The 26,178-nt window shown below is 42.9% G+C and overlaps 1 protein-coding gene across 1 annotated transcript; it reads left to right on the plus strand.

Annotated features, from left to right (window-relative positions):
- Nucleotides 1-370: 370 nt before the first annotated feature.
- LOC141205567 (SH3 domain-containing kinase-binding protein 1-like) lies at nt 371-20,485 on the plus strand. Its single transcript, XM_073664136.1, has 7 exons — nt 371-404; nt 478-583; nt 668-671; nt 9,550-9,675; nt 11,334-11,587; nt 14,598-14,661; nt 20,444-20,485. Exons 1-7 carry the CDS (start codon nt 371-373, stop codon nt 20,483-20,485), a joined length of 630 nt encoding a protein of 209 aa, XP_073520237.1.
- Nucleotides 20,486-26,178: the final 5,693 nt, after the last annotated feature.

Genomic DNA, 26,178 nt, shown 5'->3' on the forward strand with positions numbered 1-26,178 from the left:
GTCTGTCTTCATTGCCGGCTGCATCGCACCACCACAACCCCCATCCTCTGCGCCTGTCCCCTCTGAGGCTATACCCCTCCCGTTGGGGGTTATCCCACCAAGCTGCGCACCCACCATCAGCCTCAGCGGACCCTGCAGCAGCGGCGGCCACAGTGACCGCATCACAACGGGTGGCGTAGTCGACACAAAAGAACTCTTATAACATCAGTAAGGACTGCCACATAACACTTAGCTTGACGCCCTGGGCACGGGACCGGGTCTCAGCCGCTCGGAGACTACAACCCCCCATCTGATCCGGTGCCGGGTATTCCCCTCAAAAAGGAATATGTCCCAGGGGGCGCGTCACTTATAATACTGATGAAAAGAATAAATGGCCGTGTATAAGACAGAGAAGCTGTTTGACCGTATCCAACTTGAAGAGAAAGAGATGTCACTTAGTTGATACATTTGTTGCCATATCTGTATTTTATCTGTTAGATGTTGAAGGCTTTGATTCCCTTGTGTCAACTGGAGAGAAACTTAGTCCTCCTACTGCTTCAAGGCCTAAATCCAGCGGGAGACGTCCACCTTCCCAGTCTCTGACGTCGCTATGTATGTGCCGCAATTCATGCTCCACACAACTAAATGCTGCTCATGACTAAGGGACGGCCTATAATGCAATCTACAGAAGTGTCCTACAGAATAGGAGACCTGAGCGGCAGGGATCACTTTACACCACTGACAGACCCAGCCTGATACATTCTTCTCATTATTCTGTTTGTCCTGGTTATAAGTCGTCACTCTCCTGAACCCAGCTGGTAAATGTATAGACACGTGCAATTTTCAAGGAGTGTAAAGACTTCTCATGAGTACAGATGCCTTAAAGGGAAGGTGCCATCAAAAAAAAATGTTTTCAAAATTTGCGAAAACGTAAAGTATTATTGTTTTAATTCGTTTCTCCAATATTATCATATTTTTTTAATGGAGTAAAATATGAAAAATAATTTAAAAAGTTTGACATGTTCCACTTTGAAACACTAGGGGGAGCCGCTACTGAAATTTGGCATGAAAACCTTGTGTAGAGCTGGCATGCATTACGACTGCTGAAAATCTGGGCTGGATTTGCCCCATGTCTGATGTCTCCTCCTCCCCCCTCCCTTTCTGGGTGTTTACAAATGGATAAGAGACAATGAAGTTTAGGAATTAGGATCTCTCACAGTGAGGAGCCATTTTGTTGTAGACACAAAGTGATACCAACACACAACTACATGCAGATCCTTATGCAGCAAGGTCTGATATTAGGCTATGTGCCCACTTTGCGTAAATTAAGCAGAAATTTCTGCATCATTTCCGCATCCCCCTGCTGCGGGAAAGCACAAGCCTAATTCACATGCATTTTCCCGCAAAACACAAGCGCAAATCCAGCGTTTTTGCATGCATTTTAGCATGCACATTGTCAAGAGCTTTCCAAGCGATATTAGCATCACTTGGAAAAGTGCTTGACAGGTTGGTCACACTGCATAGTGCTTGACAAGTGTGACCAACTTTTTACTATTGATGCTGCATATGCATGTAAAAAATAATAAGTCTCCTCACCGCTCCTCCCCGGTAGCTTTGTTCCCATAGATACAGAGCGGCAGGACCTGTGAGGACCTCACGGTCACATGACCGCAGCGTCATCGCAGGCCGTTGCCGCAATGCATCTCTGGGTTCGGAGGCAGCGGCGGTGAGGAGATTGTGGGCTGACAGAGGGTAAGTATATTGATATTTATTATTTTCATTATTTTTTTACAACAGGTTCTATGGTACCTGGGCCTGGAGGTGAGTCTCCCCTCCTCCAGACCCGGGTACCATACACATATTGAAGCGCACAATATACACATGGTGGGCATGGACATACTCATAAGGCGGCGATTACTCCGCGTAACCGCAAAATTAATGGACATGCTACGTGTTTTTACGCAGCGATAATACGCAGCATGTGCTCATGACTTGCGTTCTGACATAGGGGACCATGGGGGGCATATATACTAGCGTTTTTCAAGTGTTTGCGCTGCGTAATTTACGCGGAAAAAACTCTTAAGCGCTATGTGGGCGCACAGCCGTAGACACATAGTGATACCAACACACAACTACATGCAGATCCTTATGCAGCAAGGTCTGATATTAGAGCGTCAGCTCTGCGGCCCAGGCCTGGATATACAGGAGTATATAGTACAGAGCGGTCACTGAGGTCTGATATTAGAGCGTCAGCTCTGCGGCCCAGGCCTGGATATACAGGAGTATATAGTACAGAGCGGTCACTGAGGTCTGATATTAGAGCGTCAGCTCTGCGGCCCAGGCCTGGATATATAGGAGTATATAGTACAGAGCGGTCACTGAGGTCTGATATTAGAGCGTCAGCTCTGCGGCCCAGGCCTGGACTGAATATTGTCCTTGTGTTCTTACTATTTATTTTGTATATAATGTATTTAAATGTTTCAGTTTTATTTAGTAATTTCTATTTTCATTATTAATGCAAATATAAAGGGTCGCTGGTCATGTGACCTCTCATGTTATGGATTAGGTACCAGTGACAAGTAACAGTAGAATAGTGACTGCAGCTCTGGAGGTGACTAGAGAATAAGACGTGCTGTCTTATTCTTCAGTCACCTCCAGATCAGAATTTACTATTCTGTTACATGATGACACAGAATAGTGAGCGCAGCTCTGGAGGTGACTGGAGGATAAGACCAGATGTAACAGCAGAATAGTGAGTGCAGTTCTGGAGGATAAAACCAGATGTAAAACCAGATGTAACAGCAGAATAGTGAGTGCAGTTCTGGAGGTGACTGAAGGATAAGACCTGATGTAACAAAAAATGAATACAAAAAAAACAAAACTGCGGCACCTTCACTTTAATGCTGTGAAAATAAGAAGGAAGCTGGGGATGGAGGAAACTCAAATGGTCCCAAAGGGTAGACTATAATAAAAAGCGCAACACAGCACTTAGCTAACATATTAGTGTTGTTCTCTAGTCAATTCATTTTCACTAAAGAAGGGGGCTGGAGGCAAGGAACCTAGATGGAAGCCCCACATGACCGGGAGGGGACAGGAGGGTGTAATTTGAACTTAAAAGGATAGGGATTGGATATAGGTTGAGGGGCGGGCATTTGAGGGGGGGGGGGATAGATAAAGCAGAAAGGGTGGGGTGAGAAACGGTCAGTTCAGAGAAGAAAGCATTGGAAAAGTCCCAGAGACAAGAACATTGGAGAAAGTCCTTTTGTGTGAAGACACTTACCAAGAATATGGAAACTGTAGATTCCTTGATCGCCAGACTGAGGGAGGCTGCAAGATCCAGAAGTGGAGGGTGGCTGGAGTCCCAGCTGTCTGGATTGCTGGGGAGTGATGGGGCAGAAGTACCTCCATCGAGATCTGGAAGGGCCAGCAGGAGGACGAGGCCCCCCGTTAGGATTTCTCCGGACACGGTTAGTGCGGGCAGCAGGCGCAGGCCGCGGAGCCCCTCAGGGGACCCTGCGTCCGGTGAGCGTGTTGTCGGAACTCCCCGTCAGCATGCCCGCCGCGGCAGGAATCCGCCTAGCCGCCCTGCGGGCTCCATCTGCAGTGTATCGCAGTCCTCAACTGAAAGAACCCCGTCGGCTGTGGTGCGGCCTGCTCCGGTGTCACGCCGCAATACCAGGGCCCGGGCCGCGCCGGAAGCAATGCCCACGATACAGCCACGTCAGCTTCCGGTGGGCGGGACAACACCGGAAGTGCTAGCAACGTCACTTCCGGAACCGGCATCACGTGACGGGGCTACTCAGGAAGTCTTCGACGGAGATATGCACACGCCCCCCAGTTCAAGAAAAGGCGCCAATTCAAAGCGCCGTGACCACAGAGGACGCAGAGCGGGGGGGAGCAGCAGAAGGACCATTTGCACGGCAGGTACGCCTGGCGATGCTCCAGTCGGGGTGCCTGCTAGAAACAACGGGACAGGGATGCAGCAGCGGAATTTCACAGGCAGGCAGCGGCAATTTGAAGATCTGCTGCCTGGCTCGATGCAACACATTCAAGGCGGTGGAGCGGCGGGCATTAGCACTGGGATGCCTGGCAGTCAAACTTGGAACACGACAGGCCGGACACGAGAGTCGGGGTCTGGAAATCAAGGAAGGTCACGGACGGCAGGAAGGACCAGAGCCAGGATTGACAGAGGATGAGCAGCGGAGACGGCAGCGAGTGCTCAGGTCCCCCTGGTGACGAGGAGGCCAGGGGCGCGGGCCTTGCGCTGCAGCAGGAGTCGGACGGATCGGAGAGTGGGGAGGATAGAGGTGAATCCAGGCCTTGGCAGGACACAGGAATTTCGGCTGTCAGGGACACAGCACCTGCGCAGCTGGGTGAGTTTGCTTCTATGTCTTGTTTGTCGCCCGCTGGGTCATTACTGTATGAGGGAGTTGATAGGCAGTCGGCGGGGCCCAGCGGGCAAAATATTAGGGGAGGTTGCGGGTCAATTTTTGGCTAGAATAGATAGTGGGGGGAGTTAATCAGGGTGGATTGGCACCCGCGGCAGCGACGTGGGTGCCTAGTCAACCGGTGTCTTTGCAGGTGGGAAGCGAGATGGGCAGGTCGGGGGTCAGTGCAGACATTATACCTTCTGGGGTATCGGTTTGTGTGCAGACAGAGAAGGACAAGGCGGATAATGTAAGACTGGACGATAGGGCAAAAGGGGAAGTTTATGTGTGCTTTGAGGGGCCGTTGGGGGCACACCTAAAAAAAGAGGTAAAGGAAAAAATTTGGCGGAATGAGTACGTAGAGATTTTTTTCTTCTTCCATTGGAAAAGTTTAACCTGGATAAGGGAAAAAGGGATGAGAGTAGAATAGAGGAGGAGGAGAAGCGTAGGTGGAGGTTGATTCCTCAGACGTTTGTAAATTGGTTACAGGCTTTCGCAATATTGGCTAGTGTTATTGGGGAGAAAACTCCTGATAATTGCTCAGGCTTATTCTGCTACCTTGATGCTATCGGGGAGGCCCAGAGGACTTACGGGGGTCAGGCGTGGTTAAGATATGATGAGCAATTTCGGCAGAGAAAAGCAGTCCGACCGGAGATCAGATGGGATCAGAAAGACATTGGGTTGTGGTTGAGGGTTATGGCTCCAGTGAGGTATGGGCAGTCCTTTCACGGGAACAACAGTAGCGGGAATCAATCAGCGGGACATGGGGGAGGTAGTCAGGGGGCGCAAAACATTAAAAAGGAAGCGGGAACCTGCTGGCAACTTAATGATGGCCAATGCAAGTACGGGAACTCCTGTAAATTCAAGTATGTGTGCTCCCATTGTAATGGAAGTTCACATAGAGCATCAAAATGCTTTAAGAGAGGAAAAGGAAAGCCGTCGGTGGTTACCAGTCAAGGGGGTTACTCCGGTGAGGGTTCACGCGATGGCCCCCTTTCTAAATAGGTATCCGGATCAGTTGAAGGCTAAAGTTATTGAGGATGGGTTTTTGGATGGTTTTAGAATACCAGCTCCTGATCATGTAGTCCCTTTTTCGGTTAAAAATTTAATGTCGGCTCACCGTTATCCAGAGGTGGTTAAGACGAAGTTAGCTAAAGAGGTTGAATTGGGCAGGATGGCGGGACCGTTTCAGGAATTGCCTAGCAACAAGGTGATTATTTCACCGTTAGGAGTTGTGCCTAAGAAAGAGGTGAATAAGTTTCGCTTGATTCAGCATTTGTCATACCCTAAAGGGCTTTCAGTGAATGATGGCATTGCGCAGGAGTTGTGTTCGGTCCAATATACATCTTTTGATGCGGCGGCACAATGGGTACGGAGGTATGGGCCAGGCTCGTTGCTAGCTAAGACTGATATTGAGTCTGCTTTTAGGTTGTTGCCAGTTCACCCAGATAGCATCCCGTTGTTGGGATGTTTTTGGGAAGGGGAGTATTATGTTGATAGATGTTTGCCAATGGGTTGTTCAATTTCGTGTTCTTTGTTTGAAACTTTCAGTAGTTTTTGGAATGGGTAGTGAAGGACCTGGCTTCTGTGAAGTCGGTCATTCATTATTTGGACGACTTCTTGTTTATAGGTCCCCCGCAATCATTGTTGTGTAGGAATTTGTTAGGTACTATGGAGTGGGTGGCACAGCATTTTGGCGTACCTTTGGCAGTAGAAAAGACGGAAGGCCCTTGCACAACCCTAAGTTTCCTGGACATTGTAATTGATACTGAAAGGATGGAGTGTCGGTTACCAGATGATAAATTGATTTTGCTTAAACAGGAGGTCGATAGGATCGGGAGATTGCGCAAGGTGACACTGAAGGAGTTACAGTCACTGTTAGGGCGTTTGAATTTTGCGGGCAGGATTATGCCAATGGGCAGAATATTTTGTCGCAGGTTGGCTGGAGCGACAGCAGGAGTGCGGGCTCCGCATCATTTTATTCGCTTAAATAAAGAACACAAGGAGGATCTGAAAGTTTGGAAGTTGTTTCTGCAAAATTATAACGGAAGATCGTTAATACAGGAGGAGTTTTTGAACAGTTATGATTGTCAGATATTTACAGATGCTGCAGGAGGTGCTGGTTATGGGGCATACTGGAAAGGACGATGGAGTGTAGGTGAGTGGGCGAATATGTGGAAAGAGAGGGGTCTTACGAGGAACTTGGCATTTTTGGAGTTGTTTCCTATTTTTGTGGCGGTGAATATTTGGGGGGAGTGTTTTGCCAACAGGAGAATTCGGTTTCACTGCGATAACATGGGAGTGGTATCGGTCATCAACAGTTTGTCGGCCTCGTCGCCGCCTGTGATTAGGTTGCTGAGGGAACTTGTACTTTGTTGTCTTAAGTTGAACGCTTGGATTACAGCAGTCCATGTGCCAGGTGTAAAAAATTCCATAGCAGATGCCTTGTCTCGTTTTCAGTGGGATCGTTTTCGGGCACTAGCACCAGAGGCAGAGGACGTGGGTCAAGAATGCCCTTCACGGTTGTGGCAGATGGTTATGGAGGAGCGGGACGGTTAATACAAGAGTCTATCACAAGGCAGACCTGGGCATCATACGAGGCATCGTGGCGAGTATGGCAAAGTTGGATTCGGGAGTGGGGTGGAGTGGAGAGTGAGGTAGATAGAGAGACGGCTGTGTTGTTTCTGCTGGGAAGGGCGGCAGAGAGCGGATGGTCGGTTTCAAAAGTTGGCAAGTTTGTGGCAGGATTAGCATTTTGTTTTAAATTGCTGGGTACGAAGGATGTTACGAAGGCCTTTTTGGTGAAGCAAGCTTTGAAGGGCTTTAGGAGAGGAGGTAAAGTGTTGGATAAATGTAGGCCGGTAACCTTTAGTATCTTGGAACGTTTGGGTTTGGTAATGGATAGGATTTGTTGTTCATTTTTTGAGGCCACATTGTTTAGATTGGCTTTTGCATTGGCATTTTTTGGTGCACTAAGGGTGAGTGAATTGGTGGCACCAAGCAGGAATAAGATTGGGGGTTTGTTTGCTGAGGATATGAGCGGTCGATATGGGGCATTGAATTTTGGATAAGACGGGGGAAGACAGATCAATTGGGCAGAGGAAAACGTGTGGTCTTAGGTGAGGTTAAGGGATCTTTGGTTTGTCCTAGGACATGTTTAATGGCTTACTGGCAGGTTTGGTCAGGGAGGAAGGGCCCATTATTGTGTCATGAAAATGGTGAATGTTTATCGCGTTTCCAGTTTATAGCAGTGTTTAAGAAGGGTATTGCTGAGTTGGGCCTTGGCCCTGAGGTATATGGGTCACATTCTTTCAGAATTGGCGCGTCGTCGGAAGCGGATGGTTTGGGGTTAGGCAAGGAAGTGATAAAACGCATTGGGAGATGGAGTTCCGATCGATACCTGTCTTATGTAAGGAATTAGGCATTCGGTCTAATGTAATTATCTTTTGGATTTAAATATTTTTGGTTGTCTTGTTGCAGGTGGAGTCCCGTTGTTAGTGTGGATTATGGGGCACTCTTTTGTCCACTGGGGGGCGCTGCGGGCGGACGTGAGGCCCGACGGTAGGCAATTGGGCTTCAGCCGAGAGCAAGCCGTGGTTCAGTGGTTGGGTTTCCGAGGGATGGTGTGGAGAAGAGTACTGCCAGAGTTCCATAAAGCAGCTCATTTGGATCGGGCACCAGATATTTTAGTGCTGCACATGGGAGGGAATGATTTGGGGGCTCGACCGGTCAGGGAATTGATGAGGGACATTAAAATTGATCTTTTAAGGCTATGGACATCGTTTCCTGAGGTGTTGACTGTTTGGTCTGAGGTGGTGCCCAGAAAAACATGGAGGGAGGCGAGATCATTGAAGGGAATTAATAGGACACGTATAAAGTTGAACAGAGCCATATCAGCTTTTGTTAACAGGAATGGGGGAGTAAGCGTACAGCATCTTGATCTGGAAGCGGGAGTTGGAGAATTTTGGGCAAAGGATGGCGTGCATTTGAATGATATACGCATCGATTTATGGGCACTGGCCATACAGGGGGGGATTGAAAGGGCTTTGGCGGTGTTGGGACGCTCACGAGCCTGAGGTGGTCAGGTCTGTTCGTTTTGTGGCGGGGGGGGGGTTGTGGCCAAATTTATCCAAAGAGAAAATTACTGGTGCAGTGTTTTATTTGGCATGGGTGAAAAGGGGAGGGGGAATGTGAATAATGGAACCCGGGTTGGCCGTACACGGTCAAGAAGGGGGCTGGAGGCAAGGAACCTAGATGGAAGCCCCACATGACCGGGAGGGGACAGGAGGGTGTAATTTGAACTTAAAAGGATAAGGATTGGATATAGGTTGAAGGGCGGGCATTTGAGGGGGGGGGATAGATAAAGCAGAAAGGGTGGGGTGAGAAACGGTCAGTTCAGAGAAGAAAGCATTGGAAAAGTCCCACCCACCCACCCCTTTTTTCGGTTGTTTGTTAGTTTCTTTTAAATTGCATTGGAAAAGGGCGGCTTTTGTAGGAAGAAGAACAGGAAGGTCTAATTAATAGGGTGTATTAGGAGGGGTTATATATATGTATATTAAAAAAAAAATTTTTTAGTGATGTGTTAAGATGTCTTTGTCGCAGTGGCTGGCGGGGGGGGGTTGGGGTTCTTGGAGTTGGCACGGAAGTGTCGGTAAAAAAGGAGATTATCAAGTTACAGGCATTGGCTTGATTAAGGGGGGTGATCTGGCATTTTGGTTTTGGGGGCTCTGGACGGGGTTTTACCCTGGGAGCTTTTGGTGCCCTTGAGCTGGCGTGGTACGGCTGAGGGTAACATGGTGGTTCAAGTACTGTTTGGTTTATGCCAGATCAATTTTTTAACTCCAAGAACCCTTATCCTTGTTATTATAATGTTTATATGTTTAATATTGTTGTTTGTTAATAAAACGGCCGCTGTGGCCAAATTCATCCAAAGAGAAAATTACAGGTGCAGTGTTTTATTTGGTATGGGTGAAAAGGGGAGGGGGAATGTGAACAATGGAACCCGGGTTGGCCGTACACGGTCAAGAGTCTCTTTATAGCTGTGCTGGTAATAATGGAGATGGCTGGCTTATTACGCATCTTCTTGTCATGTAGGAAATATTGCTACATTCAGTATACTTTTATTCACTACGATCTTTTGTAGTCCTCCCTTTCCAGTCCTGATTTCTTTGACTCTCCAAGTCCAGAAGATGACAAGGATGATATCAATCACCTGTCACAGAGACCTATAGACTCATCCAAGAAAGCCCCACGTAGTCTTACATCACAGGTAAGTAAGGGGAGCGTGCTCTCTGTTGTGGATCAATACAATTAGGACTGGGAGGGTTAAAAGTCAATCTGTAATCTTACCATGGAGGAAAGGTGTAGATGATCCATGCTTATCGGGGAGTATAGCAATATAGCTGCCTACTGTAGCTGCTCTATTTCCTGCTGCGCTGATGGTCCCTAATGTCACGGGTGTACTCTCTTCCCTTATAAAAGCTAAATAAGTAATTGTGGGAAAACCTTTTTCTAGAAGTAGATTTTTACCAGTTTATCATAGATTGCATCCTTTAAGGTATTGTCCAACTTGACTAAGTTATTACCCATACATAGAATGGTGATAATTTGTTGATTAGAAATTATCAAAAAGATTTGTAGGACCCTAGTCCAGCTGCCATATTGGTAGTCCATGACTGCCAGAGCAGAGCCCTGTGAACCTCCTCCTACCTGCTGGTGTTCCCAGTGTCTCTTCTGATCCGTAGACCTGGCTCACTGTCATTGTTCTGGTGCAACGCACACATGACGCTTAGCCAGGCCTGCCAATCAGAACAAGGAGGTTCACAGAGCTCTGCTCCGGCGGCCATTGACTACTGAAGTAGTCGTTGAATAAGGATCCCGCAAATCTTTTTGATCATCTCTATTGCAGATTGCTTGAGGTCCCACTGCTGTGATTACCACACTCTCAAGATATGAGCACAGCACCACTCCATTCATTGTCTGTGGAACTCTGGCAGGCCATAGAAATTGAATGGAGCAGCAGTGCACATGCACAGCCATCACTCAAATCCTGTACATAGGTGGTAACTTGCTACTTGGGACAACTCCTTCAAAGGAATTATCCTACAAACAAGGTGCGGACATATCATTGGTGCAACCAATGGGGCCGCACAGGGGCCCAAGAGATAAGGGGGCCCATTTCTACCTCCAAAGCAGGTGCAATTTTGCATTCTTAGGAGCTCTTGGACTGCAAAGGGCCCATATATTGTTCTTGTACCCGGGCCCTTTTCTGTCTGTATACACCAGTGCTACAAACAACAGGTGATTATATGATGATACAGGGTCCAACTGCTGGGAGTCCCACCAATCCTGAGGACTGTATTTCACATGTGAATGGAGCATTAGGGCATATGCATGACCGCTGCTCTGTTGACTGCCTATGGCACAGGTGGTCACACATACTGCTGTTCCACAAAACCATAGAAGTGAATGGAGCTGTGGTCACACACTGTGGTGCACTGCTGCTCCATATTGCAGAAATAAGACCCCTGTTCTCATGACTGGTGGAGGTCCCAGCGAACAGACCCCCAGTAATCTTACATTTATCCCCTATCTAATAGATAGCTTATGCTGCATTAGCCAAGTCAGCTCTGTACCATCTATGGGGGTCACTGTATACATTAGAATATTAAATGAAAGTGTTTTTTTTGTGTTTTTTTTCTCTTTAATCAGAGCATTGCCTATGACTGAGCTGTAATTGTGGCTGCAGTTGTGCCTGCATTTTCTTAATATCTTTCAATAATGAAGACCACCTAATAGCACATATAATACCGCTGTATTTAGGCAATGATTTACCAGCATATGGGAAATATTCATTTATGATTACTACATGTGTCCTTTTAATAATAATAGTTTTCTGTACATATTCAGTTTATTCCTGTCTTGTAGGTACTAGAGAACAGAGCTGCATTGCCCCCCAAACCAGGAGGCTTGATTTCAAGTCTCAGTTTCTCACACGGCGCTCCTGGAGCCCCATCAGCATTTCACATTGTCACCTCAAGTAGTCACAGGTCAAACTCTCCGTCCTTTGGTAGCTCCGATGCAAGACACACAGTTGAGCATGGCCAGTCATCACTAGAAGAGCTGCAGGCACAAGTCAAGGAGCTTCGAAGCATCATTGAGACAATGAAGGACCAGCAAAAGTAAGCTTTATTATACCAGATGCCGGCAGCCGGGAATTAAAGGACTTGTTCTGATTTAATATTTTTGTGTAAAGTTTCAAAAATGTCATGGATGACTTTTTTATAATGTGCAAACCAAATGAATGGCTATCATGTCATACATAGATAGCCCGAGTCCACAAGATGGAGAGCCACTGCTTGTCGGGGCTCAAAAAAGAGGTTCCCTGGAGGTTGTCCTCTCTAACAGGTTTTCCTGATGAAAGAAACTCTTAAAATGTCATGATACATTGTATTATTTATGGAGTATTTGTTTATTTCATCGCCTTAATAATTAATCCATACCATTTTTTCTCTGAGCGTGAATTCAGTCGGAGCTTATTTTCATCAGATCGGTGCTAAGAGACACTATAATTGTCACAGTCAGTGATTTCCATCTGGCTAAAAGAAGAATGTGCAAAAGACGAAAAACAAATCTGCAATTATGTCCAAAATATCAATTTAGCAGAGAATAGGAAGTAATTAACACAAACTATTCACACTCATCTAATAACAGCCTGTAATGGATGTTATAAGACTTCATTCAGCACATTGGAAGCAGACAATTTTGCTATACGTTCAGAAAATGGACCTTTTCTCTAGATGGATGTAAAGGTGCAGTGAGCAAATGTACAGCCATATACTTAGGTCCATTTACTATTAGCTTCCAGCATTAAAAGAAATGAGTTGAGATGCTGTTTATGACAGGGCAGAATAAAGCCTCAGACTGTGTGACTATATGACTATATTTTTGCTATAGTTTTTCATACTTTTTTACATTTAGTACATCACAGTTTGCAAGTTCCGTGAATGTACCTATCTTTCTTCTGCTGGTATATAGTGAGATCCACTGGGAATCTAAAACATTGGGACAGTGCTCTAAGAGGAGAAAAAGAAAAATTACATCTTGTACAGTACAAGGTGTAGAAAAGGGCTCCCCAACCTGTGGCTCGCAGACCTATAATGTGTGGCTCGCGGCTGTGTGTCAGCTTGTTGCCTTAGCACCATGTCTAACAAACAGATATGAAGAGCAGGTCTCTAGTTCCTGACGTTTGTGAATAACCCCATACAGAAGAGCAGGTCTAGATGCTCATATATAAGAGGTTGTCCACTACTAGGACAACCCTTTATCACTCTGAATGTTTGCCCTCGTTAAAATAAAAACCCCTGTCCTCACCTCCCGTGCTGGCGCAGTTCCAGTGGTGTCGGCACTCACGTTCTGGGGCTCTCGTGCGGTTATGTCACGTGAGCCCTGCACCATATCAATACTGGTGTCCTAGTCCTAGTAGTGGACAACCCCTTTAAGAGTTGGAGAGATAAATGAAGTCTGGAGATGAGACTGGAGATAAGATGATACTGCTAGTTAAAGGGTTGCTTGAAGTTGGATGCAATAATGTGGTGGGAGTGCCTGCTGCGAGAATACCGAATATGAGTGCGGTGAGAACCCCTGTATGTAAGCACACTGCCTTGGTTTTATTTCTATGGGGAAGTTCTGGCTGTTATTATACCAGTAATGGGGCTCTGGGTGTAACTACTGTGGGATAGGGAGCGGGATCTGGATGTCACTAGTCGGGGGGCTCTGGTTGTTGCTCATGACCCTCTCTCAGAGCTGAATGCGATTCCCAAGGTAAGAAATGTTGGGGATCACTGATCTAGAATTACTCAGGCCTGAGTGCAAAGGGGGGGTAGATTTCTTGATGGTAGTGACTGTAGACATCACTATGGTGGAGCATTTGGGACAGACTAGTTCTTTCTTGGTAGTGAAATTCTGGGATGCATGATATATTATAATCTATACAATCTGTGAGTTCTATTTGCCAACGATAGGTAGCACCAAAGTAATTAATTTCAATAATTTAAATGGATGGTCAGTGGAACAAAAACGTCTTTATATTTAGTGCCATATTAAAATGCGAGAAGGATGGAGTAAATTGAAATATAAGACAGTGGAGTCTCTTGGCTAATGTGATGTAGTGTCTGAAGCAGGTCGTATAGTCACTGAGCATATCACCAGAGCAGCAATAAGGAGCCTGGTGTATCTGGCAGAGTAGAGGAGATGATAGGGTAGCACATGTAACTATGGCACAGCAGGGATTGACCTAGGTGTGATTATAGTGGACGCACATAAATACATAACTGATTGGTTCAGTTGATTCTCACTTGGTTGCCTGAGTCTCTCCTGGAGATGAATACTGTGTCGCATCTCCTCCTAGGGATCCAGTACAATCATCATAGTGGGTAATCCTTTTGTGGACTGTCACTGCCATGTCTCCTCAGAACCTGCCCCCTTGGGTATTTCCAGCCTCAGAGGTCTCGCAAGCCAAACAAACCAAACTCCAACCCAAAGATGAAGGGTTTTTTAGGTGGTAGGTGTAGGTTGTACCACTGGTATCTTGCAATGGGGTGAGAGCTCAACTATGAATTTGAGGCTTCAGCATCAGAATTATTCAGATCCTGTCCAGACTAGGCTTGAAACATTGGTCCATGCGTAAGCAGTAAATTCATGGGCTCTATGCTTAAACATATGTAGGCCTAGGATTATTAAGAGGCTCGATGTGGAACCCAGGATGATGTGTCCACATCAGCTGACTGTTATTTTTTATATATATTTGTTTTTTTTGCAAATGAGCATTTGTCATCTGAACATTTGTTGCTTTTCTGGTGAACATTTGTCTGTGTCCAATATAAGCACAGGGTGATATATTAGATGAAAATTATCTGAAAATAAGATGCTTCTCCCTATGTATTATTCAGTATATGCAAATAAGACTGTGAAATAGATAATCTGTGGAGCACATATCATCTCAGATCTCAGCACAGCTTACCCCAAGCAGTATTTCAGGAGTCAGATTCCTACTCAAACTATTTGGTTATTCGGATTCTCCACATGTTTCATTGTCCTTGTTCTTCACTTTGCTGCCTTTTAAAGTATAGTTTAGTATACTCGAGGTTACCCCAGAAAATTAATTCCATCGTTCTTGTATTTTTATTTTAGAAAAGAAATAAAACAATTACTGTCCGAGCTGGATGAAGAAAAGAAGATTCGTCTTCGATTACAGGTACACAATATTTGACTTGAAGCCCTTCCGAAATAGTAGTTTGGAAATGTATGCTGTAGTTGTGCTCTGACCACAGGTTCCAGTGATATGATAAAAGTCTGAAATTCTCAGAGTCCTGTTAGTACATCATCAATCATAGGCTTACTCATTAAAACGGTGTAAAGAAAATCCAGTTGTCTTTTTTCAATAATATACTTTTTATTAAGGGATGTTTTACAAAAGAAGGGAAAGGGAAAATAAAATATGATAAAGACAGTATAGTAGTATTACAACAGTTACATCATCCTAACAAAACTTTTAACTTGGAGGAAAAATCTGGAAAAGGATAGCCGGAGAGGAAGAAAGGAAAGAAAGGAAGGAAAGAGAGAGAGGAATGGGATGGGGAAAAAAGGGAAGGACGAATGAGGAAAACAGGGGAAAGGGAGGTGAAAACAAAATAGATCATCTATAGTATAAATCCTTGTTATGGCATCACAGGATTTCAGTTTAATTATGTTAAAATAATAAATGATTTGTATACTTTCTGGCTAAAAGATGTTATTTGTTTGGAGAGGTATTCTTATTCAGGGAAAAGTATCCAGTATCCAGATCCAGAAAGACCATATAGAATAGTATTTCTTAAGAGAGCTGTTTCTTAACGCATAGGAATGTTCTAAAGAATTGTGAACTAACATCTTATCTATAATTTCTGAGATAGTAGGAACATTAACTGACTTCCATTTAGATTCAATAAGTAGCTTTGTTATAGCCAATATATGAATGGAAATATGTTTTATCTTCTGTGGGAGTAAATTTGAGTCAAGAGATAGAAGGGCTAGTTGTGGTGAAATATTAACTGTAGAGTTGTTGATTTTATTCAACAATTTAAAGATCTCTTTCCATATTAATGCAGCTTTAGAACATGTCCAAAAGATATGAAATACCGTATTTTTCGGACTATAAGACGCACCGGACCATAAGATGCACCTAGGTTTTAGAGGAGGAAAAAAAAAAATTAAGCAAAAAATGTGTTCATGATGCACTTTTAAGGGGGAGGGGGTCTTCTGCTGACACTGGTATAGGGGTAATGTTCCCCAATTCTGACAATATCCCCCATCCTGGTATATATGTCTCTCCCCTTCCTTTTATACGTGGTCCCCATCCCCATCCTGGTATGCCTGGCATCCCTCCATCCTGGTATGCATGGCACCCCTCATCCCTATCCTGGTATGCATGGCACCCCTCATCCCTGTCCTGGTATGCATGGCACCCCTCATCCCTGTCCTGGTATGCATGGCACCCCTCATCCCTGTCCTGGTATGCATGGCACCCCTAATCCCTATCCTGGTATGCATGGCACCCCTAATCCCTATCCTGGTATGAATGGCACAGCAATCCCCATCCTGATATGCATGGCACCCCTAATCCCTATCCTGGTATGCATGGCACCCCTCATCCTTATTTTGGTATGTATGGCCCCTCATTCTAATCCTGGTATGTATGGCCCCCTCATCTTTATCCTGTTATGTATGCCGCCCTCAGCGTTATCCTGGTATGTATGGCCCCCTCATATTTATCTTGTTATGTATGGCCCCCTCATATTTATCCTGTTATGTATGCCCCCCTCATCCTTACCCTGGTATGTATGGCCCCCTCATCCTTACCCTGGTATGTATGGCCCCCTCATCCTTACCCTGGTATGTATGGCCCCCTCATCCTTATCCTAGTATGCATGGTACCCCTAATCCCTATCATGCTGCACATTAAAAAAAAAACACTCCTACTCACCTTTCTTCTCTCCTCCAGCGCTTCATCCTGCCTGCCCACTCTGATCTCTCCATGTGAGCCACGCATGGCGTCACTACCATGCGCAAGGAGAGATCAGCTGCCGGAAGTCACTGCTCCCAATGCCGGTACTGTGTGCACGGGGAGCAGTGACTTCATGCTCCTTCATAGCCGACACACAGCGTAGCCGCGCTGCGGCTCCTGCTGCTGCCGGGCTACCGCGTGATCCTGCTTATTAAAGGGCATGAATATTCACCCCCTCTCCATGCCCATGGGCGTGGAGAGAGGTTGAATATTCATGCCCTTTAACAGCGAGCACAGGCAATTCTGGCAACAGCAGGAGCAGCGCTGCGTCTATACTGTGTGCTGCTAGTAAGGAGCGTGGGGAGCACTGAATATTCATTTTCTTTAGCAGCGGGGACAATGTAGGCTGCAGCGGGCGGCTGCTGCCTCCTGTTCCCAGCTCCTCCACCGCTGCTGCTCCCCCCACACCCCACATATATATACAACCCCCCCTCCAACATTTGGACTATAAGACGCACCCCCCATTTTCCTCCAAAATTTTGGAGGAAAAAAGGGCTTCTTATAGTCCGAAAAATACGGTAAGTTGGCTTTTTGTCCACAGTATCTCCAACATGAATCAGAGTAGTCCACAAAGGCTTTCTTTAGTCTGGCTGTACAATTCCTCTTCTGGAAGATTATGAAAAGTTTTTAGGGAGAGGAAGTCTATCATTGATTCGTTTTCTGCTATTTTCTGCTTTGAATAATAATATTCGCTTCAGAAGAAGCCTGGATATTTGGTAGGGCAATTCCCCCTTTTATTTTTGAATAGTAACATTTTTGCAATTCTCTGAAACTTTTTTTGCCATCTATAATTTGACAGTTGTTTATGAAGAGATTTAATCCATATTTCTGGGACTAGGATAGGAATTGTTCTGAAAATATATTGTAATTTTGGTAGTATAATCATTTTGTAGATAGTAATCCTACTCATCCACGAAGTGTTAGATTTATCATAGTTGCCAATGCTTATTTGGATTTGCTTTTGCAATATGTTTAAGTTCTCATCTAGGATTTTATGTAAAAGGTTAGTGAATTTGATTCCAAAATAGCGATTATGGGATTTTTCCATTAATTTTGTAAATTGATAATCTAAGAAAAAAATTAACATTTTTGATTTTTTTGGCATTTATTTTATAATTGGAAGCCGCTGAAATTTCTTTGATATTTTGGGTAATAACTCTTAGAGAGTTGATAGGGTCAGTAATGGAAATGAACGTGTCAACCGCAAATAAACTAATTTTATGTTGTCTAAAATTAAGTGGGATTCCCTTTATGAGGTCGTGGTTCTGGTAATTTCAGCAAAGGGTTCCATTATGAGATCAAATAAGGGTGGAGATAATGGACTTCCCTGACGTTTACCATTAGTAATAGTAAAGGTTTTAGAGAGTAAATTGTTAATTTGGATCTTTGCTGAAGGGCATGAATAAAGAGCAGTAATAGTTTTAAGAATTTGTTCTTGAAATCCAAATTCGTTTAAAGTGGCGACCGTGAAATCCCAGTTGATGCGAACAAATGCCTTTTCGGCTTCTAAAGATAGTAGTATGGAAGACAATTTTTGTTTTTCCACATATATAAGTAAATTTAAAAGTCTTCTTGTGTCATCTGAGGCTTGTCTTCCCTTAATAAAACCCTACTTTATCAGAATGAATTAGTATAGGCATAATTTTAATGAATCTTTCAGATATTAGCTTAGCGTATATTTTCAATGTCTGTATTTAGAAGAGATATCGGCCTTTGGTTCGACATCTCCTCAGAATTACTATTTTGTTTAGGTATAACAACAATGGTGGCTATTAGGGATTCATTTGAGAATAGGCCATTGTTGGTCGCTTGATATAACAGAAGTTAGGGGGTTAGAGAGATGATGTCTAAATAATTTATAATATTCGGTGGGTATTCATCAAGTCCGGGGGATTTATTTTCCTGCAATTTCTTGATGGCAATATCAGTTTTGTTAGTAGAGAAAGGGGAATTTAATCATTTAATTTGCTCTGAGTTTAATTGCGGGAGTTCTTCTGAAAGGAAATTATTTATTCATTTAATATTTAATTGGGTAGTTTCTTTATCGTCTTTCAGATTGTATAGGGAAGAATAAAATGTAGCAAATTGTTCCACTATAGCTTGCGGGTGTATGTAGTTGATTCCATCTTGGATTTAAGTTCAGCTCTAAGACTTATTATGGCAAAGTGAGTTTTTTTCCGTCGGATTTTGTTGTTGTTTTGCCACTGCCTTGCTAATCTTTTGGGTGATTTTTTTTATATATTTTCTTTTGTTTTCCTTTTGTGTTGTGCATTGAGTTGGATAAGGATCCCTCTAAGTACTGCCTTATGGACATCTCAAATACTAGTATTTGCGCAATAAAATAATGATGTAGCCACTTATGGTTAGACCTTTAAAATGAATTTACTCTGAGGGTCTACTTTTCTTCCTTGTTCTGGATTGTGACCATTCTCGGACATATTCCGTCCGTCCTTTGGGTCTTGAATAAGGTTGGCTTTTCCATTGAAGAAGACTATGAGTCTAGCAGAAAAACACCACTATACGAAATGTTATTCGCTCTTAAGATGCTAGTTATGCCAGCAAAGGATTTTCCTAGCATATCTCTTTTGAGAAGTCCAGAAATATTTTTATTGACTGGTAAGGAGGAGGTAGATATTAATTTTTCTTTAGATAGTCCAGAAGGCGACCGGTCCTTAGTCTGGAAGAAATGTATTCTCGCAATCGCTTCTCTTGAAGTGTCTCCTGACAGAAAACTAGGTTTTGGTAGCCTATGGGCTCTGTCTGTTGTCAGTTCTGCATTAGGAACCGATGGTAGTGTTTTATATATTAAGTCTTTAATATATGGAGCCATTTGTGACGGGGAAACATTCTCAAGTATTCCCCTAAATTTTAGATTGTTCCGCCTGTTGCGGTCCTCTAAATCTGTAAGTTTTAATTTTAATGTTTTAACTTCGCTTTTAAGTAAACAATGATCCTTTTCCAAAGCGTATTGTGTGCCAGATATGGGGATTTTACTTTTTTATTTGTGTCATTGATTTTCTGATTAATATCTTTTCAGTATTGTATTTAGGCTTTGGAATCCATTGACCATAATTATGTTCAGTTGTTGAATGAAAGATGAATGGAGGTCTAGCAAGTATTTTTCTGATGGAGAAAGATTAACAGGTTTCTCTTTTATTAAAATTGTGTTTGCGTTGTCACTATATCTATTAATGGGTATCAGAATAGGAGACATATCAGGAGAAGTTGTATGGTCCCTTTTAGCTCTATGTTTAGAGGGGGTCAAATTGGGAGATATGTCCTCTGAACCATCATCTGTTTCAGATGAGTGTAAGTCCTTTTTATTATCATTGTTACCCTTTATGCCACTTGCCTGCTTCTTTCCTTTATTCCTTGTATGAGATCCACCTAATGTGAACGATGTGTCCATATTAATAGGGGCAGTACGGGAAGTATATGTAATAATATTATCAGACAGTTCCTCATCTTTGCCTGTCATCATTTATCTTGGAGCTGCGCTGTATGCTCAGTATCCAGAAGCTCTGCTATTAAACAGCGTGATTGCGGCCGTTGCTAGTGTCTGTCAAGAGGGGATTCTCCAAGTGCAGGGACTTCTCCTGAGCTGGTAAGTAGCCCGGCTTCTGAATGACATTGGCGCTGCCCGCTCTGTTGCTGGCACGGCGCTCCGTGTCATTAGTGAGGCGTGCGGTGCTGCTCCGGGGTAGAGGGAGTTTACTCACTGCTGCTCTTCAGTGATTCCTGTCAGCGCTGGGCTTTTGCTTCCCACGGTGAGTTCCTTTCTTTTTACCTCAGGTGGAGGTAGTGGTCCCATTGGATCTTGATGGTGGGCCTCAGAGGTGGGTCCAGGACTATCTTGAAGGTCCAGGGGGTTCTTCTTTTCTTTGTACAAGAAACAGTTGTTGCTCTAAACATTCTCTATCCATTTTTATTCCAGATGGATGTCAATGAAATTAAGAAATCTCTACAATCCAAATGAGAACAATGGACATGTCACAGCCCACATCAGAAGTCCTACAATCATGAACTTTTCTTCCCTCCAAGGCCAAAATACTTTTGGTGCCAAACGATCTAAAATTTGCCTCAAACGCGACAAGCACAACAGCCGTTCACCTACCAAGGACGCCCTGGTGACTTTTCTAGCTCTCACCCACGTGAATATCGGTGGACTCCACGTTGTGCTCAAGTGTTCCTCCTCGAAACTGCGCATGAAGGAAACTCCGGCAGTTTTACTTCAGAGTGGTACTTTTTTATGATATTTTTCCATGAATAAAGAGTATTTCCAATTGTCTGTTTACAAGCTTTATAATTTTATGGTTGTTTTTTCTTTCCTTTTTTATTACGTCTTTTATCTTGGATTTTCTGAAATCTCTGTGCAGCTGAGTAACCCTTTCCTGTCCTTTCTGTTACCTTCTGAGACATACTATATGGGTTTGGATCTCTGACTGGAAACGTTCATGTGCAAAGTACTGTTCATACAATGTGATGAAACGCTTTGCTTTTCACTGTACTTTACGAATGTGTTCCCTAAGAGAGAAAAGTATGGCGTTTACAGATAATTTGTGCCTTTTTTTAATTCTTGATTCCTGCAGAAACATAGTAGTTACAAGTTGGCCCTAACTACACTGGTGATCGGACCGGCCAGACGAAGCTTGTAGGGTAAGAACGCCCTTCTCCGGACGTCACCTGAGACAGGAGGTTCATAGGACTATTATAATAATAGAAAATGCAATAAAATAACTTAAAAATAAACTTTATCATTTAGGAAGTACGGTTACATTTATTTTAAAGAGACAGGATGCAAATTAAAAATACAAAAAAAAACGATTATCATTCTAGTAATGGAGGAAGAATTATAGATTTATGCTAAAAGTAAAATAAAGATGCAAATGGTTGGTGAGAAATAAGTGACCACATTGAATATTTCTTTAGATTCAGTAGTAATGGAATTCTAATTGGACAATACTTTACAATAGTTAAGTATGCATTACAAGGGATCGTAAATGTATTTTAGGATAGGGCTTTGGATTAGTTTACATTATCTTTCCAAGTAATGAAATAATAAGAAGCAATGAAGAAAGACAATGATTGTGAAAGCCAAGGCGTCCCTTGTTTACAAGCAGCTGAGATTTCTGAATTTCACTCTAGTGGTGACGTTTGGTACTGCGTGCAGCGTATTTGAAGCCACTGGATAGAGTACAACAGAGACCTCTAGTGGTACAAATTGTAAAAGACATGTTATACGAATGACTATATTTTTAATTGCATAGTGCGCAAATGTTTAAATCAAAAACAGCAATATAAGTATATACTGTATTGATGTCCAACATGTTATAGAAAAAATGTATAACAAAACCCAAAAATAAGCATTAATAATCATATTCGTAGACAAACTGGTTAAGATTCTACTCAAAATAGCTTCTTGTGTTGGAGGCGACAATTGTGTGGATTATCGGTGTTGCCATGAGGTCGGTTGCTGCACTTGTATTATTAGACTTGCCTCTTTAGGTTGCAAGAATGAAGAAGATGCTGAATATGTCTCATTTTCTGTCATCCTCGAGTGAACGCAAGTGGGAAAGTATAGAAGACAAATCTAATGTGACATGTCCCTCCCATATTTATATGTGACGTTGCCCTTTCTCAAGCTGCACCCCACATGGGGTCTAAGAATCAGGACAAACCCCTAGAAATCTGGGTGCTTGAGTGTTGTATGTATATATACAATAAAATGTCTTTAATTCAGCTTTGATGGGACCTGAGAGGTGACAGATGAACTAATACACTGGATTATTGGACTGCCATGTATATGTTGTGGATGAACTCTACCTAGAGAATCTCTAGGAAGAAAGTCCAATGTACAGGTCAGATGCCAGATAATCAGAACTTCTGGACTATCGGATGCCCGATTAAAGGGATTTTGTTGTATGTATATATTTCATCATTTGTATGTAAAGTTAATGTGCAACCAAGTGATCTCAGTGAGAGCAGTGCATGGGGTTATAAGGAATTGGTGACATTTATATAGATGTAACCCATTTTGTATATCACGGTATAACGACGCACTGGTTTTTGCCGTCACTCGCTGTTTCCGTAATTGGCAAATACCACAAGTCAGTGCAGACGATGTGAAGAGGTGGAAGATGACATTACTGCTGAGAGAGTTACGCTAGTTTGTCATAGCATGGAATGAATGTCCCATCATTACAACATGTTATACTTACAGGAACGTCATTGTGTTACCAGTGTATGTTCCTTATTATAAGTTACCACTTCACTGTCATTTATACTCATCACCCAAAACTAAGTGTGAATTATGTTTTACATTTTTTGCTCCCCTTCTCCTATTTTGAGCAAATAAAACTACAGTCTCTTGGCTCGTACAATCGATTCCCTGCATATTTAGTGATGTTGTTTTTAACTTGGATTTTGATAATATCTCTGGTATTTATGTCTTGTCACTTGCCACTCTGTTGTAAGCTTCATAATGAAACAGAATGTTTTTTATATGGATGTGCTGTCATTGTGTGATTTATTTCTTCCATGAGCCGTGATGTGTCCAAATAGAATATCCAAACTATTCAGAAAGTGGCCGGACAAGGGGATTTGGAGGATGGTTACTAATGCAAAATGTAGATGATAGATAGATTAACAAAAAAAGGAGCTGGAAAAGCATAAAGAAAGGCTCCAGCACACAGACTGCAACCCACCAAGCTATGGCACATAAGTCAGCGAAAAAGAGGGCAGCACTTTATAGAAAATTACATCAAAAATGGTGTATTTATTGGCCCGTGTGAACAGGTGGAAATGCTTCAGCTCAAAAGCAAGTGGATTTTCAACGTAACTAAACAAGCCTCATCGGGTCTAAGAAATCTATGTAATAATGTGAACAGCTTGTATTGTGGAGTCTGCTCCACTTCAGAGTTATCACATATATTGGGAATAACCCTTTCCCGTCTAAGGTAGTTTTCACCTTCCTGACCAGGCCAAATTTTTTAAACCAATGTGCTATTTTATGTGGTAATAATTTTTTTCTTGACACGTTGTATTTTATGTTAGTGGTAGATTTAGGTTAATATGATTGGCATTTATATTAAAGAAATAGAAATTTGATGCATATATTTTGAAAAAATCTCCATTTTTGAACTTTGAAATTTTTATGTCCCTAAAAACTTTATTTTTGTGCCATACTGCAGAATTTTTTTAAACAAATAACATTTACCATATGTCTACATTAAATACGCTCTATTTTTAATTGATATTTTTTTGTTAGGATTTTTTATAAGGGTTAAAAGTTTAGCAGTAATTTTTCTTTTTCTCAATGAGATTTCCAAACTCTCTTTTTTTAGGGGCCCTTTACACATTTGAAGTGATTTTGAGGGGCCTATGTCAAGTGTACCCCTCAAGATATTCAAAACTGTATTGAGAAATTTTGTATACCCCACAGGGCTTCATGCTGTTAAATGAAAAATTACTTTTTATGCACAAAAATGTTACTTTAGCTCCCAATTTTGTCATTTCAGTAACGGAGCAGAAGAAAATAGACAATTAATTTTGGGCCAACACCCCACATGTGGCTGGAAGATACTTTTTGGATAAACGGCAGGGCTTGAAAGGCAAGGAGCAAAATTTTACATTGGAGCACAATTTTGGCTGGAATAGATTCCATATGCCATGTCACATTTGCAGAGCTCCTGAGGTGCCCAAAGAACGGAAAGCCCCTAGAAAAGGCCCCATGTTAGTTACTGCATTCCTCAAGGAATTCAACTAAGGGTATGCTGGCCATTTTAGATCCAAAGATGCTTCACAAAAGTTTATAACATTGGAACAAGAAAAATGTTTTCTATGAAAATGTTACTTTAGCCCCAAATGTCTCAGTACACTGAAATCCCATAAGAGGCTGAAACCTATTTTTGGGGCCCATAGCTGGGTTCAGAAGGAAAGGAGCGCTATTTGGCCTTTGTTAAGCTATTTTGGAAGAGATAGACTATAAACATCATGTTACATTTGCGGAGCTCCTGAAGTGCTAAAATCCAAAACCTCCCACAATTACCCAAATTATAAAAACTACACCCACTATGAATTCATTTAGGGGTGGGGTGAGCATCTTGAACCCACAGGCATTTCAGAGAATTTTATAACACTAGGCCGTGAAAAAGAAAAAAAAGTTTTTTTCCACTAAGATGTTGAAGAAGCCACAAATTTTCATTTTTACAAGGGTAACGTTGAGTACATCAATACTCCATATGTGGTCGGAGACTACTCTTTGGGCTCAGAAGGGAAGAAGCGCTATAAAACTTTTGGCTCACAATTTTACCTGGAATAGATTGCAGATGACATGTCACATTTCAAGAGCCCATAAGGTGAGAAACCCACAAAAACTCCCATAATTGAACCCATTTTGGAAACTGTATCCCTCAAGGAATTCATTTTTGGGTGTAGTGAGCATCTTAAGCCGGGTGACAAGTCACTAAACACTTGGAGGTGAAATTGAAGGATGACATTTTTTCAACCAAAATGTTGGTTTGGCCCCAACGTTTTGCAAGGATGACAAGAAAAATTGGACCCTATAAATCATAATACAATTTTCTCCTGAAAATACAAATCTCCAGTATGTGGCCAGAATGGTTTGGGGTGCCATGTCACATCAGCAGAACGCCTGATGTACCAGAAAAGCAGAAACCCCCAAAGTGACCACATTTTAAAAAAAACTGTACCCTTCAATGAATTTAGAGGTATAGTGCACATGTTGACACCACATGTGTTTCACTGAATTTTATTAATTTATCAGCAGGAGATTATCACAGCCTGACTAGGTCTCATGTGCAGGCCAGTCAGGTTAATCTGTGTAACCCCGCCCCTACCACTGATTGGCAGTTTTCTGAAACTGTACAGTGTACATAGGAAGCTGCCAATCAGCGGTGGGGGAGGGGTTACATCGAGCTCAGCATTTATAGCGCTGCTATATCAACAGCAGATAAAGCATGGATTATATCAAAACTGTACCAAGCAGTCCAGTCAGTGATACATTGCTTGAATCAGGCTTTCTTGCTCTATATTATGCTGCTTTCAGATTACATAGCAAAAACCTGCCGTCAGATTCCCTTTAATAGTGTATATAAGTAATAAGTTGCTTGTAAACTAAAATTTGGTTATACTTTTTTGTTGGTGCCTTAAGTTTTATTCAGTTGAGGCTTCTCTGTGTACATTTAGAAGCACATTCATTTAGACTGGCGTTACGCACATAAGTTTTAATGAAGGGGCTTGCTGGAGTACAATGTGCCTTATTCATTAAGTAGAGTATGACTCTTCATGGACTAGGTGTATCTGATAACCAGCATGCGCTGTAGCCAAACGTGTCCTCCAATTAGTGACTGGAGTACACTTCTGGAGTAAGTTACACCACTAGAGTGGCATAATGTATCATGATTTGAGTAGCCGCGCCCCGTCCATATCCTGCACATTCTATCTCATAATAGTGGAGCTGGCGTTTATGCTAAACATTGCAACTTATTAAGGAGTAGTGATGAGCGAGCACTAAAATGCTCGGGTACTAGTTGCTCGAATCAAGCAAATTGGAATGCTCGAGTGCTCGACCCCAGCAACAAGCCTAATTTAAGTCTATGGGAAACTCGAGCATTTTTTCGGCGGCACCCCCCCACCCCGGAGGTCTGC

This window comes from Phyllobates terribilis, unplaced genomic scaffold (genome assembly GCF_046119375.1).
Source record: "Phyllobates terribilis strain yellow unplaced genomic scaffold, ASM4611937v1 Scaffold_142__1_contigs__length_4687701, whole genome shotgun sequence".
Classification (NCBI taxonomy): Eukaryota; Metazoa; Chordata; class Amphibia; order Anura; family Dendrobatidae; genus Phyllobates; species Phyllobates terribilis.